At 38.3% G+C, this 18,500-nt stretch overlaps 1 protein-coding gene across 3 annotated transcripts in view; it reads left to right on the top strand.

Moving 5' to 3' along the window:
* casp7 (caspase 7) overlaps nucleotides 1–17,808 on the top strand; it is a 36,833-nt gene extending 19,025 nt beyond the window's left edge. For 2 of the 3 annotated variants that reach the window (XM_008114736.3, XM_008114735.3), the window contains exons 3-7: nucleotides 7,242–7,378; nucleotides 8,280–8,411; nucleotides 9,775–9,950; nucleotides 11,916–12,054; nucleotides 13,474–17,808. In XM_008114736.3, coding sequence (XP_008112943.2) covers nucleotides 7,242–7,378; nucleotides 8,280–8,411; nucleotides 9,775–9,950; nucleotides 11,916–12,054; nucleotides 13,474–13,697 — 808 coding nt within the window. In that variant the 3' untranslated portion in view covers nucleotides 13,698–17,808. The remainder of the gene's footprint in view (nucleotides 1–7,241; nucleotides 7,379–8,279; nucleotides 8,412–9,774; nucleotides 9,951–11,915; nucleotides 12,055–13,473) is intronic. The other variant, XM_003223441.4, reaches the window with a different exon arrangement.
* Nucleotides 17,809–18,500: the final 692 nt, after the last annotated feature.

Genomic DNA, 18,500 nt, shown 5'->3' with positions numbered 1-18,500 from the left:
AAATTGGAACTTTTAAAATAAGAAACCTTTCGTTACATTAACAGTTGTCATATTATTTAATCCAAAGGTCCTCAATCTTTGTAAGCAGGTTTCATGGACCCTCAGACAGTTGGGGGCTGGACTATAGTTTGAAAAAAACATGAAAAACAATGCTGTATTTAAAATGAACACTTTTAACCAACATAAACTTACCAGTATTTCAGTGGGAAGTATGAGCCTCTTTCTGACTGATGAGGGAGTCAAATTCATTAAGATTCTTGTTGAGTGCCTTCAAGTCATTTTAGACTTAGGGCAACCCTAAGTCTAAAGTTTAAGACGGGGGCTGGGTAAATGATCCCTGATCTAGTCTATAGGAGTAAATGAAAACAACTATGTTTTTTTCCCTTTTTTTAAAAGAAAGCTTTTTATTGAATGCAATCTACATATAATAAAAATTGAATAACACATATAACAAAAACTAGTGTTTATGTTTTTTAAAAGCTACCAGTAACAAAAGAAAAAAGATGATTTCCAACTATCTTTCCTGGGGCAACGGGAACAACCCCCAATCCTGGTTCCACAAAGCCATTATATATCGCAGTTGTGCAAGGAGACTCCTTGCTTCACCGAGATAGGCCATGGCTCCATGCGACCAAGATGGGAGGGCATCATCCCTGTTGCCACTGCTCACTTTGCACACCAGCTGTATCAGCCTCGGCTCTGTGTATTCAAATAAGAGTGGGACCATTCTGCTCCACTAACAAAATATTCTTTCTCCAGGTTAGTCACAAGGTCTGACATCTATGCAAACATATGGAACATATGTCTTTGACCAGTTGCTTGTGTATAGTGAACTCTTTCCAAGTATCCATACTTCAGTCATCAGAGATAAGTTAGCTGGGGATGTGTTCTCAGCATAACTAGTAGTACACCCCCATCTCCTGCTTCAGTATATGAATGCCCTGAATATGAGTAAAGTGTATGCTACTGATTAAAAGTGGCAATCCAGTGTTGTTCCTAAGAATTTGGTTCTTTCATAGTGTAGCTTCTGTTTCTAGAAGTCATGGCAGTGAAAATCAGGTTTGCTATATCTTTCATCTTTCTTAAATGTATGTCAGTGATGGTTTCCCATGTTTTAGAGAAGATTGCATTCTCTTTTGACAGTACAAAATCACTTTGTAGAATATGTGGGTCAGGGCCAAAACTGGAGAACAAAGAAAATAGAGATCTTATGGATGCCTTGAGAATACTCTACTAGGTTCAGTTCTTTTCAGAGTTACTCTATGTTCATATTAATGTCAGGTGTTGCCCTGCCAGAGAATTTATCTTTCCTGGAAATCGTAAAAGCCAGTCATGCATTCAGTTCCTGAAGACAGCATGGGTATATTCAGTCAGTGTAATCCATTAGCCAAGATCTTAGTTCAGCCTCTTTACCCTGAAATCCTTACAAGCCAGATAATTTTGTAGGAACCATATGTGAGGTTGGGAAAGAATAACGTTTAAGAAGAGTTTTCAGTATCCATTCAAAACATTGGATATCTTCATTAAAAATGGCTAGTACATGTAACTCCCCCATTTCTGCAAAACTTCACTTTAGCTATATGCAGTGCTTTACCTAATATGTTTGACTCTGATGTGGCTTACTTTTTATAACAAAATTATTTTCAGTAATAAACAATCAGTAGTAATGGTCAGGAAAGAAAGATAGTGAAAATACTCTCTTATACAATTTTGTTTGTGTATTCATGTTTGTAAAAATAAATGGCAACCTTCCTTTGCACATTCTTCTTTGGCTCTCATTCCAGCTCGCTGCTATGTTTACTAGTAACATGACATCAGCTGCATACATTGATGTTCCTTCGACTAATTTTTGTGTCTTTTTGATCCCAAGTCTAATCCAGTTTTCTGCATGGTATCTTTAATCTGTAAATTAGATTACATTATAAAATGCAGCCATTCAAGACACCTCCCCAATGACAAACCTTTTTGCTTCTCTCTAGTACTGACTTAACAATTGTGTCTTTTCCTGAGTGTGAGTTAGGAAATAGGACAAACAAAAATGTTGTGGAACACACATTTCTTTAAGAAATACCCATGGTTTTTTGTGAGCTACATAATCAAATGCTTTGCTGTATAATCTGTAAAGTACAGATTGCTTTTCTTCTGAAATCCTTTTATAGACTCCATTATCAAATGTTGGTTTGCAATATGACCTCTAGTGTTGGTTCCTTTTCTGAACACATCTTGAGCATCTGCCATTTATCACTCCATAGATGGCAGAAGTCTCTTTTATTTTAATTTTATGAATAGTAACACTTTCCATTGGAGATTAGTGTGATGTTCTGATGGTTACAGAATCCCTGGTGTCCCCTCTCTTGGGGAGTGGAATGTATATTAATCTTTGGGCCATTGCCCTATTTAACATATTTGTTTACAAATTTTAATTAGAATTTGTGTGGATTTGATCTCTGTAGCTTGAAACAGCTGTGTAGATGGTTTATTTCTCTGAAGTGTCTTGAGTGCAGCTTCTTTTTCTACAATTGTGGATTCATCTTCAAATGGTTTTTCATTTAATGAATCAGTCAGCCTTTCATCTTTTTGATAACGTTCTTCAGTGTGTATCCCCCACTAGTCATAGAGTACTCCCAACCTTTGTTTAAATCGATCTTTGATTTCTCGGATCTTGAGTAGGAGGTCTCTTCTTTTACCTATATTAATTATTATAGTCATTTTCATTTCTGCACACAAGTCATTGAACAGTTGCACTCAGAGTGCTGACTCTTTTTCTGTCACCTTTTACTTTTAATGCTTTTCTGTCCATAACTGTTTGAAACATTTAATCTGTCATCCATTCAGGCTTCTTTCTGTTTCATATTTTAGCATGAGGTTTTGTGGCTATCAATCTGCTTCCTCGGTCATTGCTTTTGAGGAAATGCATTGATATTCACAAATGCTTGTACTAAAATATAAATCAGTCTTAAGGGGACTGCTAAATACTTTTTTCCTTATTTTTTTCCTTCTTCTGCAGCACAGATTTACAGCACTAAGATGTTGAGAATTGCTGGTTTCATTTTTTAAGGAAGCAACACCCTACCTTCCAATCCCCTACCTTCTTTCTGCCTTGTTGTTGTATCCATTCAAGTATGCCCAGTACGTTTCCATGGCTAAACTGGGAATCTACCCTGTTCTACAGAGTTGTGGTCCAGTGCTCAAACCACCAATTCATGCTGGCTCTCTACCTTCTCTCTTATATCTTCTTTCTGTCAAGGAAATTCCAAGGGGAAGGGAAGGAAAGGGAGGAGAACAGTTTGTCTTGAAGCAGATTGCAGGTGTCTGATGATCAATTCACTTGTTGAAGTTGGATGCTTCTTCCCCTTTTTTGGCATTTCCTGGAAAGAGGGGGAGTAAGGAGCCCCCATTGCACCCCTTATGTTTTGCAGCCATGGCAGAACACATTCTCCTTTTGGTTTGTTACTGATACCTTGGTTCAATAAACAGTGATTCCTATCTTTTGATCCTTACAGTATTTTGTTTCCAAAGTCTGCAGCCAGTTTAGCCAGTTAAGAGGGACTCTGGGAGCAGATGACTAAAGGTTGGAAACCAGTGATCTGATGGAACCATTGTTCTCTTTAGCATATTCAGAACAATGTGGGCTATTTACTCTTAAAGGAATAGCTCTTCTTTCTTAGCATCTTTCTATTTCAAAAACTCGGAGTTACTTCCCAGCTTTGCCTCTTTGTCAGTGCTGGGGTTTTTTTTTTTTTGCATTCTAACCGACTTAAATCTTTATCGTAAAGGAAGTAGCATATCACATTGCATTAATTCTTTCACACGCATGCATAAGCAATTAGGTAAACGGTATATTGTGTGTGTGAAATATTTTTGTCTTCCTCTTCCCCCACTAAGGTAATGGGTTAAAACAGCAACAAAAATTAGTCATAACCTAGTTTCTGGAAATGGTCAGGCATTTTGTTGTCATGCCTCATCCGCATAACTGAATAATGAAAATAAACAAAAAGCAGGGTCATATCTCAAAAGTAATATACAAAAAGAAAACAAATGTCCAGAACACAAGTTTATTAAAAAGGAAAACCTTTCAAATATGAGAGCACAAAAATATCACTTCTCAAGGAAATGTCAATTTAAAACAGTATTCTTTTTATCGTTATGTTTCATTAATCAGGCATTTTCTTCTAACAAAAAAATTACTCCACTATTGTTGCTTTTTGAAAAATGATGCAAACATCAAAATTGTATAGTTGGTACTGTGGAGAGCATGAGTTGTTCAGAGCTTTGAGCATCTGAGACAAATACATACATGAAAGATGTCATTGGAAAGGAAACCTTCTATGAAAACGTTGGCAGTATCTGTTCTGCTTAGACCACAATAATGGCCCATTGGTCATGAGAACTTCATGCTTAGGTTCTCCGGGAATAGGTTGGATCATTTTTCTTTGTCATAAAATGTCATCCAATAATACATTGGTTTGTGACCAAAACTTTGTGCTTGGTCCAAATGGAAATTTGTGTTTGAAACTGGAAGCAGTTAATCTGAGTCTAGCATAGAATCATATACAGTACAAAAAAATTAGAACACATTCACCTTGATTTCTGGAGAGCAGTCTGAGAACAGGCCTGTCTGATCAAAGACATATCAAAGGTATATTGAATATATAGTCTAAAAGAAGAAATAGGAGTGAATAACCAATCAGATTTTGCTTCCCCAGCTCTGTTTGTCAGATTATGAGAAAGTCCTTATCACCCAATGTGAGCCTGGCCAGGTTTTAAGTACCAAAAAAAGAGCCTGGGAATTAGTCTTGTGCTTTCGGGATAAACCTTGCCCCATTTTGTGTCTTGGCTTTCTATCGGGGCCTGATCCTTTTTCAAGAGCTTTCCGAAATTGGGGGGGGGGGGGTCAGATTGGGGCCCTGAAATTCGGACCATTACCCACTGCCTCCCCTTCCTGGCGTTCTTCTTACCTGATGGCACCTACTGTTGCTCTTCTGGAGTAAGGCATTCAGCTGCAGGCTGGCTCCGGAACTGCCTGCACACCTTGCCAGCCTCCACATGCCCTGCCACACTCTAGGACAGTGTGTGTGTGTCAGGGACTGAAAGCAGGCCTGGAGCTCACCTGCAAATGGTAAGCCCTGGGCCTGCTTGCAGGCCTTGCCAAACATACGCTCTCCGAGAATGTGGAAGATGTGTTTGGCAGCTAGTGTGTGTGTGGCGGGGCCTGCAAGCAGGCCCAGAGCTCACCTGCAGACCCTGGCAGCCGCCAAACATGCCGTCCACACTCTCAGAGAGAGAGTGTGTGTGGTGGGGCTTGCAAGCAAGCCTGGAGCGCGTCTGCAACCTAGCTCCAGGCCTGCGTACATGCAGGCAAGGAGGCAATTTTGGCTCGACACAAAAGCAGACTTTCGTGTCGAGCAGATATCAGTGTCGGAAGGAGGCTCCCTGTTTTGTTCTTCCGAATAAACAGAAGACACAAAAGAAACAGGAAAAATGATAGGGATGAATTTCGTGTACATGTCTACTGGGAACAGGCTGGAAATTCCCTTACACAGAAAGCTAGGTTGGCCCCTTGCCTCTTCCTCTCCCCCCTCCCCTCCCTCACACACACATATTGCAGGTAAACCCCTTTCTGTTTACCAAGGCTTTTGACTATTAGCCATCTGTTGCATTAGGGTGAGTTTTAATTGAAGTGGTTTATTTTTATATAATTGTTTTAACTGCCTTTTTAAAATTGCTTTAAATTAATATTTTATGGATGTTTGTGTAATTGGTGTTTTTTTTTTTACTTTTGCACAATCCAGCAATTTGTTTTGTTTTAACTAAAATTGTGAGCCATGTTGGGATAAAGGAGTGCTACCAGACTTTGACGGTCCCTGGGAGGCCGAATATTTATAATCCCATTCCCTTAAAAGAAACAGTTCTATCTGCACTTGAGGCAGAGTAAGCCCCATTGAAAATTGTGACATTCAATTTTGAGTCACCATGCATAAAATTTCACTGAAAGCCAGGATGGTAGGTAGTGATTTGAGTATTCACCTAAGACTCTGGAGACCAGTGTTCAAGCCCTTGTTCAGAAAACCTACTAGGTGACCTTGGACAAGTCACAGTTACCCTTAGAGGAAGGCAAAGGCGAACAACCTCTAAACAAATCGTGCTAAAAATGGTTGTGGTAGATTCACCTTGAGATTTAAATAAATAGGAAACTGCTTGGGCACACAACAATGTAAAGCGAGCAAACAATGTGATCTTTGAAGCCACAAGCCAGAAATATTTGATCTACTTGTATATTGCAAAGTTTGTCTCTGTATATTTTTATTAGCAGTTTACATAGTATAGTAACAAATTATCTCCTGCCAATCCTCCTTCACTATAATATTCTTTGATTCAATTGCTATCAAAGACAGATGACAGGAGCAGACAATAATCAAATATCATATGGTACAAAAGTGGGCCATTTCCAAAATATGCATGTGTTATATATGTTATAGACTTGAGATCCCCAAACTAAGGCCCATGGGCTGGATGCGGCCCTCCAAGGTCATTTATCTGGTCCCCGCCCTCAGTTTTAGACTTAGGCTCACCCTAAATCTGAAATGGCTTGAAGTCACACAACAACAACAATCCTAATTAACTTGACTATCTCGTTGGCCAGAAGCAGGCCCACACTTCCCATTAAAATCTTGATAGGTTTATGTTGACTAAAAGTGTTCTTATTTTTAAATATTGTATTGTTCTTTCTTTTTTGCACTGCAAATAAAACATGTACAGTGTGCATAGGAATTTGTTTGTATTTTTTTTTCAAACTATAGTCTGGCCCCCCAGCACTCTAAGGGACCGTGGACCGGCTATGTTAAAAAAGTTTGAGGACCCCGTTATAGACAGATGCTGTGTAATTTCAAAAGTGTTTTCCGCTATTTTGCCTCTGAGAAGGTGATATTAGAGTGTCAGTTACTTGAACTATGCAAGGGTTCAAACTCTTAACACGCAATAAATGCATAAATCATGTAAGCTTTCCCATGTCCTTGCCATATACATCAAGGTAGATGTAAGTTATTGCTAAGTTATTTTCATTTTTATCATAAATTCATAAAATCAGTTAGGTATTCTGAAAGCCCATATTTAATTAATTATTTTGTTAATCCAACCAAGAACATCCATGCAAACTTGAATTCAACTGAGTCCTCTGAAAATAACCCCACAAACCATACTTTGAAATATTCAAATGTGAACATTTAGCAACATTTCCACAGGAAAACAAAGAATGATCAGCATCCAGAGTCCAGTAGCCAGTACCGAATTGTTACTCCAACTTTCCGATATCGTATGGACTACAAGAAACTTGGTAAATGTGTTATTATAAACAACAAGAACTTTGCAAAAGATACAGGTATGTGCTATTGTACTGTTTATAATGTAGCTGTATTGTAGATTTGAAATTTTATTGGATTTTGTGGTGCTTGCTGCCAACTGAATAAGTCTACATATGTTCATGGTTGCTGCTTGAGTGGCAGTCAGCACAGAATTTGATCAGTGAAACAATGTTTTACCATTGAATAAGGCTGACACCAAAATTGTTTGGGTCTGTTAGTACAAATATGAGCTACCGTGTGGCTACTCAGAATCCCATCTTGAGACAAAGGCAGGATATAAATGCAATATATTAGGAGTCTGAGTTTTTTAAAAAAATCTTATATTGATCGGTTTGCTCTTTGCAACTCTGTAAAAATACATACATATACTCGTGTATGAGTTGACCTCATGTATCAATCAGAGAAAGATTTTGGGGCCAAAATGTTGGATTTTAATATGACCCATTGATACATTAAGGGCCCTTCCAGACAGGCCCTATATCCCAGGATCTGATCCAGGTTTTCTGCTTTAAACTGGATTATATGAGTCTCACTGCCAGATAATCTGAGATAAACAGAAAATCTGGGATCGGATCCTGGGATATAGGGCCTGTCTGGAAGGGCGCTCGGTAGAGTGAGGAAATACCGGCAGCACCTCAGGAACCTTGACCACCATTGCCATTTTCCAATCCAGGCATTCAAAAAGGCTAAAAACAGTATCACAGTGGAGAGAATAGAATAACATTCTTCTTTTAGAGTCTCCTGGCATGGACTAAACTCTTACCTTTCACTACTCTATTAAGAGAAAATGGCAGTTTCATTTTTATATGAGTTAAGATACAGTACTTACCTTGATCCGTGAATAGGTCAACCCAAGTTTTTGTGTCAATTTTCACATGTGCTTCAAGTCATTGTTTCTGACCTTTTCTTTTGTCTTAGCAGGCATGAGAATACGCAACGGCACTGATAAAGATGCTGGAGACCTGCAGAAATGTTTTCGAGGCATAGGATTTGATGTTTCTATCTATAATGATCTCACTTGTGATAATATGGAGAAAATACTTGGTGAAGGTAATGAAAAAAAAGAATGACAAGTTTGATTTAATCTACAGATGGCCAAGAAAGTTAATTACTTTGGGTGTCTTGACTTGATTTTCTAGCTCTTCACTGTTATAGTTAAATAACGTTTCCTTGGCCATTTGAAGTCTTAAAGCAATAGTTAGAAACTTGGCAAATGTGTTATTATAAACAAGAACTTTGCAATAGAAACAGATATATGCTGTTGTTCTGTCTATAGTGTAACTCTGTTTTGGAATTTTATTAGATTTTGTGGTGCTTGCTAACACCAGCTTTTAATGCTTGTAAGGAAAGGGAGGGATATTAACCTTTCAAGAAAAGAACCAGATAAGTCTATGTATGTTCACAATTGCTGCTTTATTTCTCCTTAAATTACAGTTAGTACAGATTTTGATCAGCAAAATAATATTTTATTATTGCATAAGGCTACATCATATTAGAAATTAAGCGATATTTCTCAAACTGGAGCTTGACTCTGAGTAAATGTTTGTATAATTGGGGTGTGCCCTTCTTTCTAGGTGTATTTCAATTATTTAGAATAAGACTTGGTACATATTACCTGTACCTGACCTGCCATCAAATTTAATGTGCACCTCAATTTTCAAAACCCTGAAACCAAAAAAAAAAAGTATTTACTGCCAAATGTAATGCACAGTGGCAAAAAGTGCTCTTTGAAAAGGTACGCATTACTGTTGCTGCCTGCTTAGAATTTCGTGTGTTAGAGCAACAAAGCTTCCAGCTATGGAAATAATAATAATAATAATAATAATAATAATAATAATAATAATAATAAACTTTATTTATATACTGCTCTATCTCCCCAAGGGACTCAGGGCGGTTTCCAACATGATAAAAAAACAATACAATACAATATACGTAATAAACAAAAACCATATAACAATTTTAAATGATACAATTGGAAAACAAAAATGCATAAAATGCATAACCAAAAAAACCTTGGGTTGCATCTATTCTGTAGAATGAGTCCACTTTAATTGCCCTGGTGCAATGCAATGGAATCCTGGGGGCTGCAGTTTGACAAGGTTTCAAGCCTTTTCTGTCAAAGAATACTGGTGCTTCACTAAACTACAAATCCCGGGATCACATAGTATTGAATCATGACCATTTAGTTAGAGATGACATCCCTCAAAGAGGACCTCCAGCTGCAGCTCCTGAATCAGCTTCCCCTTTTGCTTTGGCTCAACACTAAGATGCTAATCCAGTGTGCAAACCAATTTTGGCTAGGTCATTTAACCAAAACAGATGAGCATTCGATTCAAGTAAATACAGTATTTTCCTTATGAAAGGGTGAGCAAAAATTTCTGTCACACCAATGGAAAGTGTGTTTTATTCATAGCTGCTGTTGAGAACCATGATGATGCCGCTTGTTTTGCCTGCATATTATTGAGTCATGGAGAGGAGGGTCTTATCTATGGCACTGATGGATGTATGGCAATCAAGAATTTGACTGGCCTTTTCAGAGGAGACAAGTGCCAAAGTCTCATTGGAAAACCTAAATTATTTTTCATTCAGGTAAGAAGATTTTCACGCTAGTTAAAATGCACTTAGTGGAAGATGGCCTGGAATGCCATACATAGATATTAAGTTAAAAAGGAAAACAGTGACCTGAATCAGCTGCAAAGTAAAGCTTAAAACACTGGACTGAGATTAGGCATGTAAAAAAAATCAAAAGTTTTTTCATTTGTCAAATTATTCCACTAAATTCTCAACCTTTGCTTAATTTTTCAACCTTTTTCGAAAGTTAAAGACCTAATCTTTCTATTTAGCTCAGGGTTTGGTTTTCTGTGAATTTTTAGTAAACAAAAAAGTGTTATGCAACCTCCCCCATTAACAGTGTTCTTGCATAAACACCTTTTCCCCCCAGACATAAATCTCAAACATAAAAATGCATAAAACTGCTCATAATTTTGCAAAACTAGAATACATTTTTGAAATATTAATTCCTGTTTGTGAGAACAAAATGAATGAAGATATGTCACTGTGATCTACTCTGACAATGGAAAACCCAAACTGCAAGTAATAAGAAGTTAAAACTTAGGTTTTCAAATCTACTTGAACTTTCTGCAAGTTTTGAAAAACCATAATATGTCCTTTCTCAGATGGCATATAACTGCCTAGCACGTTAATGAACAGTGCTTTAGTCTGGAGTGCATTCTTCTAGCTTTTCTTTTGTTCAGCTGGCCAGGCTTTGTGTTGTGATGTTTTATCACCAGGTCATCTGGAAGAAGTTTATCAAAAGCACTAGGTTCTACCTAATTTTATTAGCACTATAGATTTACTGTGGCAGGGTAGTCATCTGACTGAGTATATGACAGCTTGATAGGTCAAGTACAATTGTCATGTAACATTCTTTGATTCTCCAGAATTTCTAACCTAATCGTTCAGTTTTTAACTTTTTTAATGGAAAGGGTTTTTCCCCTCTCTTAGGTGCTCCATATTTGTGATAAACCAGGGTTGGGGAAGAATACTGTAAAATGGAAAAAGAATATTGTAAAATGGAAAAAAGAAGTCTTAATATTAGTTATAATCATATTGGCATACCCCTACAATTTTGATAGAATTCACATCCCTCAGCTATCCTTCTATAAGTCATTAAGGTACATAATTCAGTTTACAAGGCACAGTTGCAAATTTAGTTATGACATGAACCTGTCACAAAGCCATGTCATACAATGTAATACAGTTGTTCTTAACCTGGGGTCCCCAGATGTTTTGGTCTTCAGCTCCCAGAAATTCTCATAGCTGGTAAACTGGCTGGGATTTCTAGGAGTTGTAGGCCAAAAACATCTGGGGACCTCAGGTTGAGAACCTCTGATGTAATAATACAGTGCCATAATCTAAAACAAAAACGTCTTCAGATTTTGGGGTTGGAGGCCTTTCTCTTGGTCCCACCATCTTCATAGGTCCATCTATGAAGACAAAGGAGACTGTCTTCTCAGTAGCTGCTTCCAGCCAGAGGAATTGCCTTCTATGGGAGACTAGAATGGTCTCCAGTTTTCTCTCTTTTCACCATTTTTATTTAAATAGGTGTTTAATAACTATTTGGTTGTAGAGCAGTGATTCTCAACCTGTGGGACCTCAGATGTTTTGCCCTTCAACTCCCAGAAATCTGAACAGCTGGTAAACTGGCAGGGATTTCTGGGAGTTATAGGCCAAAATACTTGGGGATCCACAGGCTGAGAACCACTGCTGTACAACCAAATAGTTATTAAACACCTGTGTGTTTTCCATTTCTATATTTATTGATAGTTTTTAAATGATTTTACACTTTTTGAAATTCAATCATTTTTTTAATATAACAACTTGTGCATTGTTCAAACTTTGTATTAAATGTTTATATTTAACTTATTTTAACTCTTGGGTCCCATGTTGAGAGAAAGGTGAGAATGATAAATACATAAAATTAATATATAAGATTTCCTGTAAAATATATATGATTTACACACTATTTGGCCTCTGTTAATATTCTGGTTTCAGGCATGTAGAGGATCAGAATTTGATGCCGGAATTCAGACTGATTCAGGTTCTTCCAATGACAATCTGGAAATGGATGCTAATCCAAGATACAAGATTCCAGTGGAAGCAGATTTTTTGTATGCCTATTCCACTGTGCCAGGTAAGAAAACGGGACAGTTTGATACAAAGATGAGCTAGCATAAAACTGAGTACACATTTTTGGGAGAAATACATATGAATATCTAGATTTTAATACAGAAATTGTAAGGTGTATTTTCTTCACATTACATTCTTAGCCATTCTTGCAAATGCATTGCACTGGAATTTTTTGCTTGTCTTCCTCCTTCCGGAACCCCCGGTGGCGCAGTGTGTTAAAGCACTGAGCTGCTGAACTTGCGGACTGAAAGGTTGCAGGTTCGAATCGAATCCGGGGAGCAGAGTGAGCACCCGCTGTTAGCTTCTGCCAACCTAGCAGTTTGAAAACATGCAAATGTTAGTAGATCAATAAGTACCGCTCCGGTGGGAAGGTAACGGCGCTCCATGCAGTCATGCTGGCCACATGACCTTGGAGGTGTCTATGGACAACGCCAGCTCTTCAGCTTAGAAATGGAGATGAGCACCAACCCCCCAGAGTTGGACACGACTGGACAATGTCAGGGGAAAACCTTTACCTTGCTCCTTCCTTTCCCCCCTTTTTCCTAACCTACCTAAAGTCTTCAAAATTCAGAAGTGTCCTAACAGTATACAGAAATCTGTATATGCCTAGGACCACTTTACATTAATACGGATCAAAACAGCTGTCAAGATCTGTGGCTGAGATGCACAAGAACGTCTAGAAAACAAGGCTTGCTAACACTTTCCACAGACTGCGTTCATACATTCTGTCCCTTTTATTTTGTCTCACTTACCTGAATAGGGCTGAGATGTGTTTAGAATATAAATACAGTAGATTTGACTAGCATGCCCAACAATGTCTCCTGCAGTGTCTTTGGGAAGCCCTTTTGCTACTATGGGGAATGGCTTTTCTGTTCTTAGGTATCATAGCACACAACCATGAATTGAGCTATTCTCCATGGATTTGTCCAATCTCCTTCAATCTACATCATAATGATCTAACCATAAGTTCATTGTTCTTTATATGAAAGAAGTTTGAAGACTCTGCCAATGAACTTTGTTGAATGATGTTCATCTGTTTTCTATGTCAAACAAAATTCAGCCTACATAAGTTTTTCTTGTGCCTTTTTCCTGGTTCTTGTCTTTTTAAGCTAAAAAGCACAGACTCCTAAACAATTTTTCTACATAATGGAGGGACTCCATTCCAGGGTCATTTCAGTTGTCACAATCCAGTAAAACTATATATACTCAAAGGGAGTCTCTCTCTTCTCACCTACATACACACACATCACAGTTACAAACACTTGTGTCTTGAACAGGCAAGGAAAACGTACCTCTTTAGGCATTAGGAATCTGAAGTTTTCAGTATTGTGTATACTTCTTATTGTGCTGGGATGCTTTACTATGACCCTACTTCATCCTTCTTTGCAATAAGCAACTTATTATCTGTTGTTCTTACTTGTAGGTTATTTTTCCTGGAGGAATCCTGGGAAAGGTTCCTGGTTTGTGCAGTCTCTTTGCTCGGTTTTGAATGATCATGGCAAAGAGCTGGAGGTCCTGCAGATTCTGACCATGGTGAACTACAAAGTAGCCAGAAACTATGAATCCCAGTCTGATGACCCACGGTTCAGTCAGAAGAAGCAGGTTCCATGTGTGGTCTCCATGCTCACTAAAGAACTTTATTTTTAAAATCTCACCTGTGTTGGCCAGTAAAGCACCAATGATGCCTTATTTTCTTTCTCTCCTCTGGTGAAAAATTGAAAATATGAGCGAGCCACATTTTGTAATACAGTAGTGAACTTTTTAAATCAAAGCAAAAGACAACTCAGATTAAGTTAGCCATCATTCTTTTGAAATATGCAATACCAATATTACCTCAATTGATTCTTATATATACAATGTCTCACCAATATATGCAGTAGATATTTCTATTCTTTGTTGTTTCTATTCACACTGAAACGAATATCTGTGCTACTTCTCTTACTTGTGTGGAGTCTCTTTCTTATTTTTTTAAAAACCTTTCATAAGTTTCTGGTGTTAACTTTTGTTTTTGTTTCCATAACGGCATCACTACATAGAAACCATTGTTTGTTTGATGACCAGCCATAGAATAACAAGACCAGATACGAAAGAGTGGGTCAAATACCCATATCATCTTTAATTTAACGGGACCTGAAATAAGCTAGAGGGGGAGTAACCTAATGTGGGTCCAGATGAGACCAGGTGTCACTTTAGAATACCTCCTCAGCCTTCACTTGACTGAACCCCTGAGTAATTGGCTTGATCCCTGATCGTCGACTTACTGGAAGGTAAACCCAGGATATTCCCATCCAAGTTGCAGGACCTTATAAATGAGAGCAGATCAGCTTCCAGGGTTGACTCCTTCACCCCTATTCTGGGTCACAGAATCTATGAGACCAATTCACAAAAAAGATGCCAAGAGTGTACACTACAGTCTTGCATTATCTCCCGCTCCCTACCATGGACAAGAACAAGAGGAGACTTAGTCTCGTTCCTAGACCTGGCTAGCCAATAACTCACTCGGCCCCTTTGCAAGTATTTCAGTAAGATCAAATTGTGTTTTGAAAATGAATGTCATCAGCCCATTAGAGCTCTGGACAATGAAAACAAATGTTAAAACATGCAAGGAAGCAACCCAAACCTCTGTGTAAAGCATCCAAGGACTCTATGTTCGATGCTGTTCCTATCGAAAGAGGCACATGAAAGGGCGGCCAGGCCTTAAATAGCCTACCACTGTGCCCCCATCACATGTTGTAACCCAACGCCCTGTGCCAAGCACAATGCCTCCTGGTTTCTGACCATGAAGGTCATCAAAGACAACATTCGTTTTCATTCTTTCGCCATACTTGTTTGGGTATGTATTCTCAAAGCATTATCTGAATAGGAGAAAAAGAGGATATGAAAAATATGGGTTTGTGACCAAAGTTTGCCGAAAATTTTAGTAATTAATATATGCATAGTATCATTAATGTTGACATTGTCCGAAGATAATGCCATTCAGCATATATTGCCTAGTCTCAGAATGGGTGAGTATATTCAAAGCATGGCTAAGAGAAGAATCTTAGTAACCATTTTATGTATTCACCATCTAGAATCCCTGTATTTCAGTAGGTTTCAGCTTCTCTTCCCCCACTTATTGTAGACAACTTATTAAAAACTAGAAAATATTTGAATTACTACTTTTTATCCATTGGGGAGATTTCTGGGGGTTTATAGAAATGACTCAACAATAATTAAAGTGTACAATTGGCTCAGTGCATGAACAATTCAGTAGCAAATGTGGATTCTAGTTTTTAAGCATTACAATTCATGTCACTTCCATTTTGAGCAGTAAGAACAGAGGCATGAAGAATTTGCCCTTTGCTAATTTTCCAAGGTGAGGTAATCTTGGAAAAGTCATACTCTGAGTCTCAGAGGAAGGCAGTGGCAAACCTCTTCTGAGGAAATCCTGCCATGAAAACTCCCTGATAGCTTCACTTTAGGGTCACCTTCAGTCAGAATAACTTGAAGGACACACAACAACAAATTTATATTCATGGAATGTATTGCATCAGTGGAATAATGTAATTAATTCCACCCTGTTTTTTTGCAGTTTATTACAGACACAAATTGTACATAGTATAGCCATCTAGTCCCTTCGTTTCTTTTAAGGATCCATTTGAGCAATTTCAACATTTTAGTGGCTACGTGACTCATTTTACATTGCAAAACCTTTGATCAAAACCAGAAGTGACTTCTAGTCTTCTAATCTTCAAACAGGCCAAAGTTATCTCAAATATTTCATGCAAAATAGAAGGGTGTGTGGGCCATGGGAGTAGCTATATCTTTTGGTGGCCCAAAGAAGACATGTGGAACCCGAGACTGTGGACTAGTTGCCCAATTCTACTGCTGTTGAGGAATCAGACTTTTCTTTCTTAATATCATAACCTATACCTTCCACATTCGCAACCTTGTTAGATTTCACTTGAACACAGAGATACGAGTATCAATTTTACACCACATAAACCAATTCCATTGGTTTGCTGTCATGATTTTATAACCAATATTATAATTATGTACAATTTTCCAGATGTATATAAATTGCAGATATGTAAACTGCTGTCAGATATTACCCAATGTTACTTTTGTCTGGAATGGGATCTTGTGACTCCCTCCTCAAATCATTTTGATGCCTCCAGGATCCTCCAGTATCCCCAAAATGTATGTTATGGAGAATCTTTTTCTTGATATCTTATGGATTTGCCTGTTTAAAATAATCTTGGCTCACGGTTTCCAACTACATATAGAAATTAGGTTCTATATCACAGAAAATCACTGTAAATGACTGCTTTTTATGTAGCTTTCAGATTTATAGGATGTACATACTGATGATGTTAACTAGGGACAAGCTAGTTATTTTACTTCAGATTGGAAATTTGAATGGGATTTACATGGAATAAGAATGCCTTCAGAAACTCTGGAATCAATCATTAAAATACAGTGTGGGAGGGCGTCAGGAAAGTTGTGATGTGTCTGAATCTAGCCTAACAAAAACATTTCTCCCAAGTGCATGTATGTGTCAAGATAATAACCTATTAACTTCCAGAATAAGAACAACAGTAGGAATTTTACCTTGCAAATACACTTGGCCATCTGTATCCACCAGTTTTGCATCTACAGATTCACTCATCATCTTTATGCCGAGAGGAGGATGAGTCACATGGTAGCTGAGAGCACCCCAGGGGACTCTCAGCTACTACATACTTCCTCCCCCATCTTTTTGGCATAAGGACGTGGTAGACCACCATGTCCTTATGTTAAGAAGACAGGGAAAATGAGGAAGGTCTGATGTAAGTGTCAAGAGGGCTGCATCCAGCCCGGCTTTAGTTTGCCCATGCCTACACTATACTAATGTCTGAAAATATCCTGCTATAGTCTGCTATCATTTCACAAATTCTTAGGCTCTTTCTCCATCACTTGTTTGAGTTATTCATTGTTTTACAAAAGGGATATCACTTTACTACACCGTTGTATTTAACAGGACTTCAGCATCTACGGATTTGGGTATCCACAGCAGGTTCTGGAATCAAACCTCAGTGGATATGGAAGACTCATTTAAATGTGCTCTGGTACTCAGCATTATTTTTGGCAGTTAAGTACTGCTGAATTAGTTTGAGTTTATTTGAACACCTGGATCCCCGGTGGTGTAGTGGATTAAAGCCTTGTGACTTGAAGGTTGGGTTGCTGATCTGAAAGCTGCCAGGTTAAAATCCCACCTGGGTAGAGTGCAGATGAGCTCCCTCTATCAGCTCCAGCTCCATGCGGGGACATGAGAGAAGCCTCCCACAAGGATGATCAAAACATCCGGGCGTCCCCTGGGCAACGTCCTTGCAGACGACCAATTCTCTCACTCCAGAAGCAACTTGCAGTTTCTCAAGTCACTCCTGACACACACACACAAAAAACCTGAACACCTGAACACTCTGCAGGCATAGTAGTCCTTTTTGTTAGCATTTCACAATATCGATTGTTCCTTTTCTGTTTTATAAGAGCAGATCTTCAATAAATGTCTTAATCGCTTGAGGTCAATCAGCTGTTTATAAACCACAGGGATATGTTAAAGCACTTTTGTTCATCAGGGAAGGAAATCAAAACTGCAGATCTATATATAGTTGGTGAAAATATAGCCATTCTGCATATTTTTAATTATTGGAGGGCAATGTAGATTCTCCCATAATATGTTAGTGAATTCTGTGGGAAAACAGATAATGCAAAGAAATAAAGATAATTTTGTAACAAACTTGCCTGTTTGTTTGTTTATTAGCCTTTGGGTAAAAGTTACTGAAAACATGCATTCAGAGCTCTCATCAGATAAATCATATATACTAGTCCTCTGTCTTGCTTGAAACAGGAAACGATATTTTTTTTTCTTCCAAAACGTACTTACCATGTTATGGTACAAACAATATATTGTGGCTCTGCATGTTTCCTTAAAAATATGTTTGCTTCCAGAGCTGTCTTCTCTTTCTATGATGCACAGAATCATCATAGGATATGATGGTGGCACAGTGGGTTAAACCCTTGTGCCGGCAGGACTGATGACTTGAAGGTTGGGTTGCTGACCTGAAGGTTGCCAGTTCGAATTCAACCTGGGGAGAGTGAGGATGAGCTCCCTCTATCAGCTCCAGCTCCATACGGGGACATGAGAGAAGCCTCCCACAAGGATGATCAAAACATCTGGGTGTCCCCTGGGCAACGTCCATGCAGACGGCCAATTCTCTCACACCAGAAGCGACTTGCAGTTTCTCAAGTCGCTCCTTGATATTGTGTTTGCCAGAGATTGATGGGTTACAAGTTCCAGAAGTTCTTTATTTGTAAAACTGGTGCATTCTAAAAGTTTCACTCAAGAATAAATAATAGTTGGTGGGAAATGTCTACACAATGGGTTATGTACATATGCATCTTCTGAACATTACATAAGGAAGTAATAAC

The sequence above is a fragment of the Anolis carolinensis genome, chromosome 3 (genome assembly GCF_035594765.1).
Source record: "Anolis carolinensis isolate JA03-04 chromosome 3, rAnoCar3.1.pri, whole genome shotgun sequence".
In the NCBI taxonomy this organism is placed as follows: domain Eukaryota; kingdom Metazoa; phylum Chordata; class Lepidosauria; order Squamata; family Dactyloidae; genus Anolis; species Anolis carolinensis.
The sequence above is the reverse complement of the archived record's forward strand: the minus strand, read 5'-3'. Positions and strand labels throughout refer to the sequence as shown.